The sequence below is a fragment of the Priapulus caudatus genome, unplaced genomic scaffold, assembly GCF_000485595.1.
Source record: "Priapulus caudatus unplaced genomic scaffold, Priapulus_caudatus-5.0.1 Scaffold854, whole genome shotgun sequence".
Lineage (NCBI taxonomy): Eukaryota > Metazoa > Priapulida > Priapulimorpha > Priapulimorphida > Priapulidae > Priapulus > Priapulus caudatus.
Genome location: NW_014577915.1, coordinates 86413 through 98729, shown reverse-complemented (window position 1 = coordinate 98729; position 12317 = coordinate 86413). Strand labels below are relative to the sequence as shown.

Sequence of the window (12317 nt, the reverse complement as noted above, 5' to 3'; positions counted from 1 at the left end):
CTGCTGCTGCTGCTGCTGCGTCTGTTGTTGCTGCTGCTGCTGCTGCTGCTGCTGCGTCTGTTGTTGCTGCTGCTGCTGCTGCTGCTGCTGCGTCTGTTGTTGCTGCTGCTTCTGCTGGTACCGCAACTATGACTGATCTGGCTAGAACTGCACATAGCACATAAACAAGCAATGAAATTCCTTAGGTTATTCCTTCATGCACGTAATGACATTTCTGGATATAATAAGAAGTCATTTACATCATTTATCATAACAGTGTATGTATTAGATTTCAATCTAATTGTATTTATAATTTCAGTACTGGACATATAACAGCAAACATGCTGAAGTTTATGACAGATAAGACTAAAGGTTTGTAATTTAATTGTATCTTGAAGCATGCTCATACCTTTAGAAGTAATCTAGTTTCAACATGGGTTAGAACAAGAATTCTTAATTTATATCACATGTTATCAGCAATCCGATCTGCCATGAGATCCGACAGTTGCACATGCTATGAGTACATATAATTTCCAGTAGACCGTGTGTGCAAAAATTCATACAGCAGAGCCGTGTTAAGTATAGAAACGTGTAACTGCTTGAGAGCACCTAAATGTTAGACCTTGGCCCTTTAAGAAATGCTTCGATTTGACGCGCACTGCGCGCGCAGCCCACTTGCCAACTGCTCATGGTTTCAGTTGAGAAGCAGCAGAAACAGCTGACGGACTGGTGTAGCATGCTCAGCGTCAGACCACACGAGACTGGTGCGGGTGAGCCAAAGCCCATACAGCACAAATTTCCATCCACGTTGACAAAGATCGCTGATAAAGCAGAGGTATATATGGTCACGAATGTTTAATTGTAGCATTCTGGACGTGCATGGGACGTGAGTGTGCCTATATATGTCCACCCACCTCACAGCATGTCTCAGCAGATGTATGCACGTGCACAGATGATATGGAATAATTGTTAACCATTGATGCTGAAGGCATAGATGGGATAGACCTTCACTTGACACAATTATGGCTATATTATCCAGAATTTATTGGCACAGGAGTGCACTGTGACCAGCCTGCTTTGTTTACACCCATGGTCATTCTTTCTCTCATCTCCGAGCTCATGGCAGATATTGAAGAATCGAAGTCGTCGTTGCTTCACGAAATACTGAATTGGTAACACGAGTGCACTGCGACCAGCTTGCTGTCTTAACACTCGTAGCCATTCTTTCTGTCATCTCCAAGCTCATAGCCGATAGAGAGGAGCTGGAGCCGTTGCTGCTGCAAGAGATGGACATGGCAGTGGCTGAGGCCTGGTTGAAGGGTGACGACGACAGCTTTACGCATCTGCTGCATCTTATCATGAGCGAGAACGTCAGCGGTGAGTCGTCTCGTAATTAAGCGGCAGTGGAAACTTGAATGCACTGCATGCACACAGACGAGGAACCTGCGTCGATGTATTTTATTGTTTAATGCTTTCGCAATCTTGCATCGACCAGGCCTGTTTTCAGGGGCGTCGTAGTAGTTATAACTATCTTGAATTGAAATTAAGACTTTTCAATTGTTGTTCAAAATTTGTGTTCGTGTTTTATTGTTCAAAAGATTTCGTCATGACTTTTCGTGATGTTTCTGACAACGGGGCCCCGTGGCAGTTTTCTGTTTAGCTTATATTTCTTCTTTCTGGTCATCTGTATGTTTGCATTTTTCCTAACCAATCATGTTCTATTTCTGACGTGGCACATCCGGCAATCAGCTCCTTGAGCTGTTTGTTTGTTTCGCAGGTGCAAATACTGCACATCGGAGCTCATTGAATGTGTTCGCCACGAGAAATGCATCTCACATCTCGCGTCACGTCTCGCGACATCTCACATCTCGTGTCACGTCTCGTGTCACGTCTCGCGGCATCTCACATCTCGCGTCACGTCTTGCGGCATCACATCTCGTGTCACGTCTCGCGGCATCTCACATCTCGTGTCACATCTTGCGGCATCACATCTCGTGTCACGTCTCGCGGCATCTCACAGTGCTCGCGCATCTCACATCTCGTGTCACGTCCCGCGTCACGTCTCGCGTCACGTCTCGCGGCATCTCACGTCTCGCGTTTCCTCTCACGTCTCGCGTCACGTCTCACGGCATCTCACATCTCGTGTCACGTCCCGCGTCACGTCTCGCGTCACGTCTCGCGGCATCTCACGTCTCGCGTTTCCTCTCACGTCTTGCGTCACGTCTTGCGTCACGTCTTGCGTCACGTCTCACGTCTCACGTCTCGCGTCTCTCGCCCCGCAGTCGACTACCAGCACTCTGATACGAGCGCGACGCCGCTGATGATCGCGGCGGGACGCGGCCACGTCGACGCCGTCGAGCAGCTGCTCAGTCTCGGCGCCAACGCCAGCGTGCGCGCCTCCAACTCGTGGACCGCCATCGACTGGGCGCGCCGCTTCCAGCACCAGCCCATCGTCGAGCTGCTGGAGTCTCACGTGTACGTACGCGTGACGTAGTGGCCGGAGACGGTAGCGAGGATAACGTAGAGCAGGGGAAAAATGAGCTCTCGTCAAAAATTTTATGGCAGCTATTTTGAGCTTCATGGGAGCGATTTCGGAGGTTTGAAGAGCGAATCGCTCATCGCTCCCATGTTTTTTTTACCCTGACGTAGAGAAATGCCTGCCGTGGTTACACTTGTAATTGTAGAGTCGAGCGTGTGTGTGTTGTGTTTAGAGAAATATTCGCTGTGGTTAGAGTTATGATTGTAGAGTCGAGCGTGTGTGTGTTGCGTTCAGAGAAATGTCCGCTGTGGCTGCAGTTATGATCATAGTATCATAGTGGTAATTGTGAATGTCTATAATTGTATGCGTTCCCATTGACCTGACAAGACGTTTACATGCTGAATGTGTTCCCCATCTTTCTGACCTGGCTGACAGCAAAACATTGTTGAGCATAGTTTGATTGCATATTTTCTTCCCCTGTCATGCAACTAGGGCCATCTTTGAGAGTGGTGTGACGGAGAGCAGTTCTAGTCGGACGGGGCAGCTACGCGAACTGAGCTTCGAGGACAGAGAGCTGCTTAATGCCTACCACTACTCGTTCGACGACGATAAGGTGGATTTGGATCTCATTTTGGCACTTTTGTTGAAGATCCATACAACACAGGAGCCAGGTAATGTCTGCAGTGAATGCTGCTGTGTGTGCAACTGCCCACTATCGGTTCAATAAAGACCGGTAAATTTGATGAGAAACCCATTTCTAGGTAACAGGTCTGTTCTAGGCACATTTTCTAGAGAATAGGTTTGTTTCAGGCATGGGTTCTATTTAATAGGTCTAATAAGTCTGTCAAGGCACAAGTCCAAAGCTAAAATTGATGCTTCAGTTTCACACCTCGGTTGTATCTCATGATGGTACCCACCTTTGAAAATGTGCAGGGCAGCTATTGCATCTGTGTGTGGAAACCAGTCGATGGTTCCATATAGATGAGAATGTAGTAACAAGTTAATGAGAAATCCCTTAACACGTTCAACGCTGCCGGTGTTAACAATGCACCTACTGCCCTGCGCTGGGATTTTCAGGTTTTTACAGCCTGTTCACTTTTTGATTTACCACATTTCCTTTGTAGGAAAGCTAACCAAACTGACACATTTACTCTGCATGGGTGTTATCTCACCCTTACACGTTCAAATAGTATAAAAATCATTCCCCTTCATAATAATATATTGATATGAAAACAGGGAAAAAACTGACATTTTCGTGTATTTTCGTCTCAAATGCCACCGCACCGGTGGATTTTCGTGAGTTTGTTATGATATCATTCGACAGTATACTATTTTTTCTGGTAAGAAATGTGACAACGCTTACACATGTGTTGGGTATGAACCTTGTTTTGTTTTTCTACATGCAAAAATACCTTGAAATTTTATATACTACACAGTTATTATGTTTTTCGATCTACGCCTTCTAGTTTTACGAATTTACCTTGAGTCTCAAAACTCATAATTTCACGTTCAAATCAACGGTAGAGCATTGTATTCTTTAGTTTATGTATGACTGGGGTAATATAGACTGTTCCTGTTTAATTTCTAGGTAGGTAGTGTCTGCCATCTGTTGGAAATCAGAGTAGCAAAAACCAATAATCTATATCCACGAGCTGAATCGTGGATCCGCGGGGATGCGTTTTGATTGTTCCCACAAGCTGACTCGTGGATCCGCGGGGAACGTGTTAAAATCACTTCTGACTCGTGGATCCGCGGGGAACGTGTTAAAATCACTTGCGTCGTTTGCACGTATTTTCGCGCTTACCTTTGTCGATTGATTTCAGGAGCGATCCTGGTGTTTCTACCGGGATATGATGAGATTATTACTCTGCGGGAGCGGATTCTGAACGAGGATGCTCGATTCACGGGCTGTAGTAAGTAAGTAACGATCCCTTCCCAGGGATACATTCACACAATCTCACACTCGAGCGGTGGTTACGCATTTTAATTTAGTCTCATTCAGACCTATGACAGAATCTGAAATGTGAATGATTGTGTGTCTGTTGCTGTGTGGTGCTTCTCGTCTGCACTCACTACACCGATGCGAGGTGTAGACACATAGGTGTTTGTGAGCGCACTGGCAACGTTGTGATCGTCTATTTAGTATTTATTTATTTATTTATTTGTATGTTCATTTATGTGTTAATGTAATGACATCACACTGATAAAAGTGACAACATGAGCTTGCATGTTGCAAGCTTCTTACTGTTAGTGCAGTGTGCAGTAATAAACTACTAGTTTATAGTGACAACACCAGGGGCAACTAAACGTACAGATTTGTAAACGCAAACGTCTTCTAATGCTATATGTGATGACAATTGTGTAAGCACACCAAAGATTTTTGGTAGCTGCAAATCGCTTCTACCAATGCCTTCTAATGTCACGTGAGATGGCAATCATGCAAGCCAGCGCATTTCTCAGACGATCGCCTCATGATTATCAACGTGTTGCAGGTTCATTCTCTACACACTGCACTCAGCAATGCAGTCGTCTGATCAGAAGCGCGTGTTCAAGAACCCACCACCCAACACCAGGAAAATCGTACGTACTCTGTGAAAACCGGCAAAGCTGGTTGATCCAGGAGACGGTGGTGGCGTGCGACTGGTGCACGTTCGTATCTCCGGACACATAGTTTTATTAGGGGCTCGAATTTATCATGCTGTTTAATGTTGGAATTTTATTCAAATCTAATTTTGGGCAGGCGGGGGGGTTAACTTTGGGTCAGTGGATTGAAATGTCATTGTTGCAAATTCTTCTATTTGGGCTACCTGGAATTTTCACAATGTGATAGCGCTGTCATCTTTGGTGGTTTGTTTTCAACATACTGATTAAGGCACAGGATCTGGCTTTTGTAGGTGTTGCAAGTACTTGTAATTTTTAGCAGATTATATAAGCTAAAGCAATTGATTGTTGTGTGTCCTGGCAAAATGTTGCAGTATATAGTAATATGTTCTGTAAGCTGACCATTAAAGCGACCCACACATGATTCTAGGTCAAATCTTCGAGGACATAATTTCCAGATCTTGTCCCTTTAAACTAGTGTCTCGTTTCATTTGGCATCACCCGTTTCGATAAGATTTCAGTGGTGGTTTGAAGCTGGAACCCTTCTCTCCCTTCCCTGTATCTTACAGGGGGCAAAATCAACCTTTTTCTGGTGGTCGTACGGAATACTAGATTTACTAGAATGAGAATCTGGTAGTCCATGAGCAACACTGGCAACTCAGAATTAGAATATTATCTGCTGGCTGCCATTGGTTAAGCATGCAAACGAAGAAATTTTAAAGCTCTGCTTTGGTTTTTCAGATCCTCAGTACTAACATTGCCGAGACCAGCATCACCATCAATGACATCGTCTATGTGATTGACTCTGGCAAAGTCAAGGAGGCAAGTGTGACAAATGCCATACTGTTACTGTCACATTTCTAGTGCACCATCTCTGGCACTGTCAGGATGGTGCGTCGGCGCACCGAGTTACATGACGAATAATCATGATCACACGTGTTAAAATAAACAGCATTTACGCATATAGTTTTAGATTTCTGCGTTTCTCCTTACTTTTAGAAGTCTTACGACGCTCTGACTCACATGTCGATGCTGAAGTCTGTGTGGATCGCAAAGTCGAGTGCACTGCAGCGGAGAGGAAGGTATTTATGCTTACTCATGACTACCAGCTATCTGCATGCACGTATGGAAACACTTCCTCTCTCGTCGGTGCCTTCTCTACGCATTCGTAAAATCTTTGTACCATGATCGGCATCGCCAACGGCATTTCACATTAATATTAACTGTCGATCTCTTTTTCGTTCTTGTATCGCGCTGCCTCTGTAGTGAGGTATTGCACCACTGTGTTCTGGATGAGCGGCGCACGGTAATAGACACGATCATTGCCAGTTTGAGCATGTCGACACAACGGCAACACTAGTGGACGTTGGTCTATATGTACGTCAGGCAGCCTGTGGGCCTGAACCTAAGCACAGCAAAGCTAACGCACGCCGAACCTACGAAACTATGGTGACGTCACCTAACGCTGCATTTACAACAACAACTCGTTTCGCTCCATTCGTTCCTGTCGCCCCTTCGGCCCTCTAGTAGACCTGTAACTCCCTCCTGAGTCGTGCGACTGACTTTCGCACCCAGAACTCTGAGTCGTGTGACTGACCGGCAGCGCGTTATTTGCTCGGCAGGGCGGGGCGGTGTCGGCCAGGCGTCTGCTACCACCTGTTCAGCCGCTCGCGTCACGACACGCTCTCGCAGTTCCAGCAGGCGGAGCTGCTTCGCACGCCGCTGCATGAGCTGTGCCTGCACAGCAAGCTGCTCGCGCCGCACAACACGAGCATCGCCGACTTCCTGAGCAAGGCGCCCGAGGCACCCGCGTTCATGGTCACGCGGCAGGCCGTGCAGCTGCTGAAGGTCGGTGCACGCCGGCGCCCTCTGCCGAGCGGTCGCGACGCGTCGTGTTACGCGATGTGTGGGTTGTATCGTAGTAGAGCTTTGCGGTAATGTGTTCGTAGCTGGACGTCGCATTAGTTCAGCCATGCTGGCTGACTGTGTGGTCAAGTATTACTACATTAATATGGCACGGTAAGTCTTGTAAGAACGTGAATTGTATCACTGTTAGGATTGCTTTAATTTATTATTATTCACCTTCCCTATTGTGTTCCCATATCGTGTTTTTCTCCGACAGACCATCGACGCCCTGGACAACTGGGAGGACCTGACAGAGTTGGGTCACCACCTTGTTGACCTGCCCGTCGAGCCGCGTCTGGGAAAGATGGTGCTACACTCCGTCGTCCTCAAGTGCTTGGATCCGATCTTGACGATCGTCTGCACGCTCGCGTATCGCGACCCGTGTGAGTCATCGTGAGGATCCGCTGTCTTGCGGTGCGACCTTCCCGCTAGCCCGACCAACCCTCGGTCGTCTCTCATGGAAATTCTTTTTTCATTGGTTGATTCTTTAGCTTTCATTTGACGTAGCTATCGTTTATACGTGTGCATACAAGAAGGTTTTACAAATTATACATAAATTATGAGACTGACGTACTAATGTTGTGATTCTAGGAAGTTTGAGATGAGTTCTGTTTTGTTATTATTGTGTAGGTGAAGTTATTTATAATATTGTCAGGGTGGGTTTTTCCCCAAATCAATTGCATCTTGTTGTTGCCATTGTTTTTCATCTTAGGCTGGAGATTTTTATTCTGAATTTATTGTTTTTTTGCCATTGTTTGTAATCTCAAGACAGAAGTTTTCATGTCGGATTCATCAGATTTTGTTGCTACGCTTATCAACCCAAGACAAGTTTTTATCCTGAATTTTTCTGGGTTTTGTTGCCACTGTTCTTAAGACAGATGTTTTCGTCTCTAATGCGTTATATCTTGTTGCTTGCAGTCATGTTGCCGTACGTTCCATCGCAGAAGCGTGCTGCTCTTATGGTGCGCAAGAAGTTTGCAGCGGGAACCTTCAGTGACCACATGGCATTGCTCCGAGCCTTCCAGGTGCGGCCCATCATTTCACCCCTTTGCCAAACATTTGCGGTATTTCTTCGAACAGTTACATGAATGTTTCTTTAGAAACGCGATTGCGTCCCGAAGCGGGTGACAATTTTGCGCCTAGTCGTGTGACTGGCCGAAATTCGGAACACTTCGCAAACGCGATGGAGTTGCGCGGGTGGGGTATGCACTGTCGGTGGCTTCGTTGCAGGCTTGGCAGAAAGCGCGTGGAGACGGCTGGGAGAAAACATTCTGTGAGAGAAACTTTCTGTCCTCGGCGACGATGGAGGTGATACTCGGCATGAGGTATGCACATGTAGGCATTACTTGCGCATGCGGGCGTTACCAGTCAGACTGTTTATACCAGTTTGTCGTAATTGAAACAAGTGTGTTTAACGAAGTTTACCTTTTCACCAGGCAATATTGGATTTTATTCCATGATTGCTCTGCCGTCTGCACGATTACAATACGATATTTTCTGCAGCCATATGACATATATAGATAGGTGGATGGATGGATGGACGGACGGATGGATGGATGAATAGATAGATATATAAAATTATAAACCTAATATAACCTGAAGATAAACCTGTCAATTTTTAGCTCACCTTGACCTCGTCAAGATGAGCTATTGCCATGGGGTGTTGTTTGTCGTACGTCCGTCCGTCCGTCTGTCAACATTTGGCTACGGTCAACGATAACTTGAGAACCATTTGACCCACATGTTTCAAATTGCATACAGTTGTTACTCCTATGGGGGGGGGGCCTTTTTGGCAAAAATGAAAATGGCCATCTAGATTAATTCGATTTTGTTAAATTTACCTACCTACCTAATCATACCTACGTGTAATATTGTGTTTTAGATTCTTCGCTACAGTAATTTTACTGGAATATTTTATTGCTTTTATTTGTGCAATAATCGAAAACCAAAATGGCGATCATTTAGGCATAGTGCCATCTCTCGCCCAGATTTCAGACTTTTAGATCTGAAACATTTATTTTCGCATCAAAACTAACCCTGAAACAAAACAGTGAAATTTCTATTAGTATAAAACGGGGAATAAGGACATTTGATCACATTTTGGTCCGTCATAAATGAAACACTTACCAAATTTTAAATATCATCTCCCTCTTCTATCGCACCCAATGTGAGCTATAGTGTCATTGACACTTTCATTTATTTTGCCATCTTTCGAGAACAGGTTGCTCACAATGTTGTTGTGAAGCCTGAGGAAGAGACGTCCTCTCAAGAGCTCGCAAAATATAAAAAAATTCGCCGTATTCTATTTTTCTATATTTACCATTTTCTATATCTGCATGGGTGTCTGTGTGACTTCTATGTGTTGGTGTTATTTGTAGGACGCAGCTGCTGGGTCAGCTGAGAGCCTCTGGCTTCGTCAGGGCCCGCGGTCCCGGCGACATCCGAGATCTCAACTCTAACTCGGAGAACTGGGCCGTCGTGAAGGCGGTCATCTGTGCGGGCACGTACCCGTACCTGTGCCGTGTCGACCGGCAGAAACGAAGACTCTTCACGCAGTAAGCGCTCGCGCGAATGTCACGCTGTGCGCAGCAGGGGAATTTTTTTTTTCACGGGAGCTCTTTTTCATAAGTCAAAAATAGCCCTCGTCAAAATTTTTAGCTATTTTGAGCCTCACGGGAGCGATTTCGGAGGTTTGAAGAGCGAATCGCTCATCGCTTCCATGTATTTTTTACCCTGCTGTGTGCAGCATCCATCTCGAACAGATGATTACGTGCATGCAGGCAAAGGGGTGGTTAGAGTCCGAAGCAGGGGTGTCCTGATCTCTAGCCACGTCCAGGGGGGTATCCGGCGGGGGTGGGGGGCATGGGTCCTTCCTTTTTTAGGTATGATTTCTGAGAGAAGAATGAAATGGATAGTAAAAATGTTGAAGCAGACAGCATGAGTGGTTGGAGTGATGAGAAATGGAGTGGTCATTGAGCGTGTGCCAGTCTGGTTGAAAAACACGGAAAGCAGAAAGGGGAACTGCAAAACAAGCATTCAAGTGGCTTTTTCTTGGTATACACAAAATTGCGCCTATTGAAAAAAACTCGAGTACTTGTGACATTTTAGACTTGATAGTCATAACTATTTACAATATCTTTGTTTGACAACAGGCCACCTGCGTTAGAGTACCTGTGTGATTAGCATCCCTTACTCAATTCGCTCCCTCTCAACCCGACCCCAAGCGTCTTTTACTCAATTCCCTCCACCTTAGAAACCCGACCCCACGCGTCTCTTACCTAATTCCCTCCATCCCATGAACCCAACCTCAAGCGTTTCTTACCTAATTCCTTCCACCTTAGAAACGCAACCCCAAGCATCTCACACTTAATTCCCTCCACCTTAGAAACCCCTGCGTCTCACGTCCCACATCGCTGCATCGTTGCAGGAAGGAGAACAAGGTGCGCTTGCACCCATCGTCGGTGCTCGGCGCCAGGACGGCGAACGCAAGCGTCACGGTGGCGGCGGCGCACGCGCAGGTGCTGCAGGCGCTGCCGACGGGCTGGCTAGCCTATGAGGAGGCGACGCGCGTGCACCACGTCGCCTACGTGCGCTGCGTGACGCTGCTCACGCCCATAACGCTCGCGCTGTTCGCCGGGCCTGCGCGCATGCCGCTCGAGTCCATCAACGAGGCAGAGAGTACGTACCTTTATCATGTAGAACGATGTTATCGTGATTCACGCAGTATGAGTTAGAACTTATTATGTAGAGCGATGTTGTCGTGCTTCACTCCGTATGATTTGAACTTTAAGTTCAGTTTGAGTTATTTATTTAAAATTGTAGTTTACACTTTATACATTTAACATTGTTATTTTAATTTAATTTTAATTATCCCTGTTAACCCGCGCGACATCCGGCGGGGCTAACGACTCACGCGACGACGACTGCTCATGCGTGTTGGTGTTTGCGTAGACCGGTCATCGGATGCGTCGGCAGAGGTGAGCAGCGACAGCGAGGGTGAAGAGCGTGAGGCGGACGCCGCGAGCAAGGCCACGCTGAAGATCGACTCGTGGCTGTCGTTCCGCATGGACCAGGAGGCGATCAGCCTCGTGCTGCAGCTGCGCCAGAAGTGGCACTGCCTGTTCCTGCGGCGCATGCGCAACCCCAGCAAGCCGTGGTCGCAAGCCGATGAGGTACGCAGACCGCGAGAGTTCGTTATACGTGGGGGCACTGGTTTATTGCGACCTATCCATGCTCCGCGTCCTGCTGTGCTGCGGCGTCATCGAGGGGCATGTGATTCGATCGGCCGATCACGAATTTTTGACCTTGAACTGCCCTATAGAAGTGTATAGACAGACTGTAGCTTTTTATGTGATTTTTGTGTTCTGCCCAAATGAATGCAAACGTTTCCCAAACGGGTTGGCTACAAGGAGACATCTAGTGACGAGCAATGAGCGTTAAATGGGTGATTTCTTGTACTGCCATACTGGATATTCTGAAATTCACTGTACATAGTCATGTAAGATCAGCTTAGTTCTAGCCATGTGCTAGCACACTGAACGGAAAACGTACGTCGTCGACCTAGCTACTAGGTAGTCTTTCAGGGGGTTTTATTTAAATTAAATAAATTTAACTGAGGTGTTAGCTTATCCCTCCACATTCGGATACAGTTTTAGTAATTTTACGCTCGTTGTAATTGCATGGGAATTTAATGCAATTGCTGGCACGGCGACGTTTCAGACGGTGATGCAAACCATCATTAACATACTCACGAACGAAGAGATAGAAGCTGGCCTGCAGCAGCCGCCCGGAATCGGACAGCGGCCGCGACCAATGTGTAAGTACTTTTCGTGCATCCATCCTGCGATGCACAGACTGTTATTGGCTGTCGTCTCACGCCTTTTTAGGAGACTTTAGAGTCGGATTTTGTTAATTGTTATTATTTTAAAATTACTAAAGGAGCAACCCTCCCCCCACCCCGCATGGCGGGGGCATTTGTTATGCATCATGGCGGCATCCTTGCCAAGTTCAGTTCTTACACAGCCTTATTCTCTGTTAAAAATTGCCAGATAGGGCCTCTACAGCTTCCCATAGGTTAGGGTCTCTACAGCTTCCCATAGCTTAGGGCCTCTACAGCTTCCCATAGCTTAGAGCCTCTACAGCTTCCCATAGCTTAGGGTCTCTACAGCTTCCCATAGCTTAGAGCCTCTACAGCTTCCCATAGCTTAGGGCCTCTACAGCTTCCCATAGCTTAGAGCCTCTACAGCTTCCCATAGCTTAGGGTCTCTACAGCTTCCCATAGCTTAGGGTCTCTACAGCTTCCCATAGCTTAGGGTCTCTACAGCTTCCCATAGCTTAGAGCCTCTACAGCTTC

At 46.6% G+C, this 12317-nt stretch overlaps 1 protein-coding gene across 1 annotated transcript in view; it reads left to right on the top strand.

The window, feature by feature from the left end:
* The window catches only part of LOC106814004 (probable ATP-dependent RNA helicase YTHDC2), a 30499-nt gene that overhangs the window by 14449 nt on the left and 3733 nt on the right, over positions 1-12317 (top strand). The window contains exons 9-25 of the mRNA XM_014818259.1: positions 299-351; positions 678-814; positions 1221-1356; positions 2262-2454; positions 2951-3129; positions 4282-4375; positions 4951-5038; positions 5801-5881; positions 6059-6141; positions 6682-6907; positions 7182-7347; positions 7883-7989; positions 8195-8289; positions 9343-9519; positions 10392-10642; positions 10916-11136; positions 11684-11780. Coding sequence (XP_014673745.1) covers positions 299-351; positions 678-814; positions 1221-1356; positions 2262-2454; positions 2951-3129; positions 4282-4375; positions 4951-5038; positions 5801-5881; positions 6059-6141; positions 6682-6907; positions 7182-7347; positions 7883-7989; positions 8195-8289; positions 9343-9519; positions 10392-10642; positions 10916-11136; positions 11684-11780 — 2384 coding nt within the window. The remainder of the gene's footprint in view (positions 1-298; positions 352-677; positions 815-1220; positions 1357-2261; positions 2455-2950; positions 3130-4281; positions 4376-4950; positions 5039-5800; positions 5882-6058; positions 6142-6681; positions 6908-7181; positions 7348-7882; positions 7990-8194; positions 8290-9342; positions 9520-10391; positions 10643-10915; positions 11137-11683; positions 11781-12317) is intronic.